Consider the following 1,775-nt stretch of genomic DNA (forward strand, 5'->3'; position numbering starts at 1 on the left):
GGAAGTTTGTTTTCTAATACCCATTTTTACACACTTTATATACCCAGTGCCAAGCATGGAGCAGGACCTCAACAAATTCATGATTGAGTGAAATAAATGAAGACTGTTTATGCAGTGATGATTTAAAATGTTGTCTCCTACAGTCTAGGAGCAAGGGGATAGATTGAATGGAATAATTTCCAGTTCAGGTGGTCATGATCCAGTAGAAAAATGGATAACGTACTAAGGTAGCCCTAAGGAGAGAGACACCTGCTCACCTGGAGAAAGCTAGCCGTACTCATAAAAGACTCCTCGTAAGGGGCTGAGTCTCAGATGAAAATAAATATGTTAGAACAAAGAGGAAAACATTTTAGGTAAAAAGAACAGAATGTACACTTTTGTGTAAAAAGTAACAGTAATTTTTCAAAACACTAATAATTGACAAAAAAAGTTACGTTTATGAGGTAGAGAATGGTGTACAGTGTTACTTCATAAGTTTCTGTTGTATTTTTACATTTTGTTTTGTTTCTGATGGATTTGATCACTTAGGTTGGGTGGATGAATTTGTGAATGAATCTTGGAGATGTTTATATGCCTTCCGCCTGGTGACAGCTAGTGTCTCCCCAAGTGGTTGATGTTTTGGATGATTAGAAACATTTTTTAAAGAAGTGAATATTCAGCTAAAGATTAAGCTACATTTCAGCTCTCAATTTATAAAATACTAATCAATGTTGTTTTCTACTTTTAGAAAGATATATTTAACTGTTGTAAGTACTTCTTCTCAACTAAATATATAGGTTTGTCAGCAGAACAAGACTTTAAAATGACAGCAGAGGAAGAGCAAGAAAAACTTGATGGAAATGAAAATAAGGAGCCACAGGTAAATAAAAATGGAAATTTAAATTTCTGGCTGAATTGTTTGCTTTAATAATGTAGCATAGTCCAAATTAAATTACGTTTGGACTAGCCTTTTAGAATCAGTAGACCATAGCTAATTATTAAATATTTAATTAAAAAAACATTTTAACTAGTTATAAATCTTTAAATATTTTTAGAATCTGTAGTAACTTATAGCTAAATTTTACCCATGGATTTGAGGCAAAACCTTTTCTGAATATTGTTTGGTCTTCCATTTTTGTAAGTTCTTGACATGATAAGGAAGGTAACATCAAATACTGCTTTATATCATTAAGCAGGTGAAATTATGAACAATATAAATGTTAGGGCCACTGAGTTGGACTCATGTTTGAGGAGCAGTCACCCCCAGTGGTTCAAAATATGTAGCTTTTTATTGCTGGTCACTAAAGCCAAGATTAAAGATTTATTTTGCCTTGTGGTTTCTAATTGACTTCAGCATCTACATGCAGGGAGAGTACGGGGCCATAAAATCAACCCCACTGATTGTTAAGAGAATCAGTCATACCTTCCAGAATGGAAAGGTGTTAGGTTATAAACAGTAACTTTCAAACCTATTTCATTTCAATGGAGGAAATCACTAAATATTTCTAAAATATTTTTATCCACTGTTGTTAGTGGACATTAGACTATATTAGAATGGGACTTTAGCAGACAATCTATATAGATGTATAGCACTATGATGGTATGTAATTTGAATTAAAATTTAAGAATGTATTTTTCTTTCTGATTAGTGTGCATTTTGGCCCCTAATAAAGTTTCTCTACTTCCCAGTAACTTATCTTTAGAGAGATTACTTAACTCCACTGTATGGGCTCACTGTTTATGGTATGGTGATATAAGATCTTTTTAAGGGAGGAACCTCTGTAATATTAACAATC

The 1,775-nt window shown here is 33.0% G+C and overlaps 1 protein-coding gene across 1 annotated transcript in view; it reads left to right on the plus strand.

Moving 5' to 3' along the window:
• LOC103609766 (putative coiled-coil domain-containing protein 144C) overlaps nucleotides 1-1,775 on the plus strand; it is a gene marked incomplete at its 3' end in the record, with an annotated part of 55,258 nt that overhangs the window by 25,732 nt on the left and 27,751 nt on the right. Inside the window, exon 6 of the mRNA XM_008594055.1 lies at nucleotides 777-859. Within this exon, the coding sequence (XP_008592277.1) occupies nucleotides 803-859 (57 nt within the window). The remainder of the gene's footprint in view (nucleotides 1-776; nucleotides 860-1,775) is intronic.

Source organism: Galeopterus variegatus, unplaced genomic scaffold (assembly GCF_000696425.1).
Source record: "Galeopterus variegatus unplaced genomic scaffold, G_variegatus-3.0.2 Scaffold10062, whole genome shotgun sequence".
In the NCBI taxonomy this organism is placed as follows: Eukaryota; Metazoa; Chordata; class Mammalia; order Dermoptera; family Cynocephalidae; genus Galeopterus; species Galeopterus variegatus.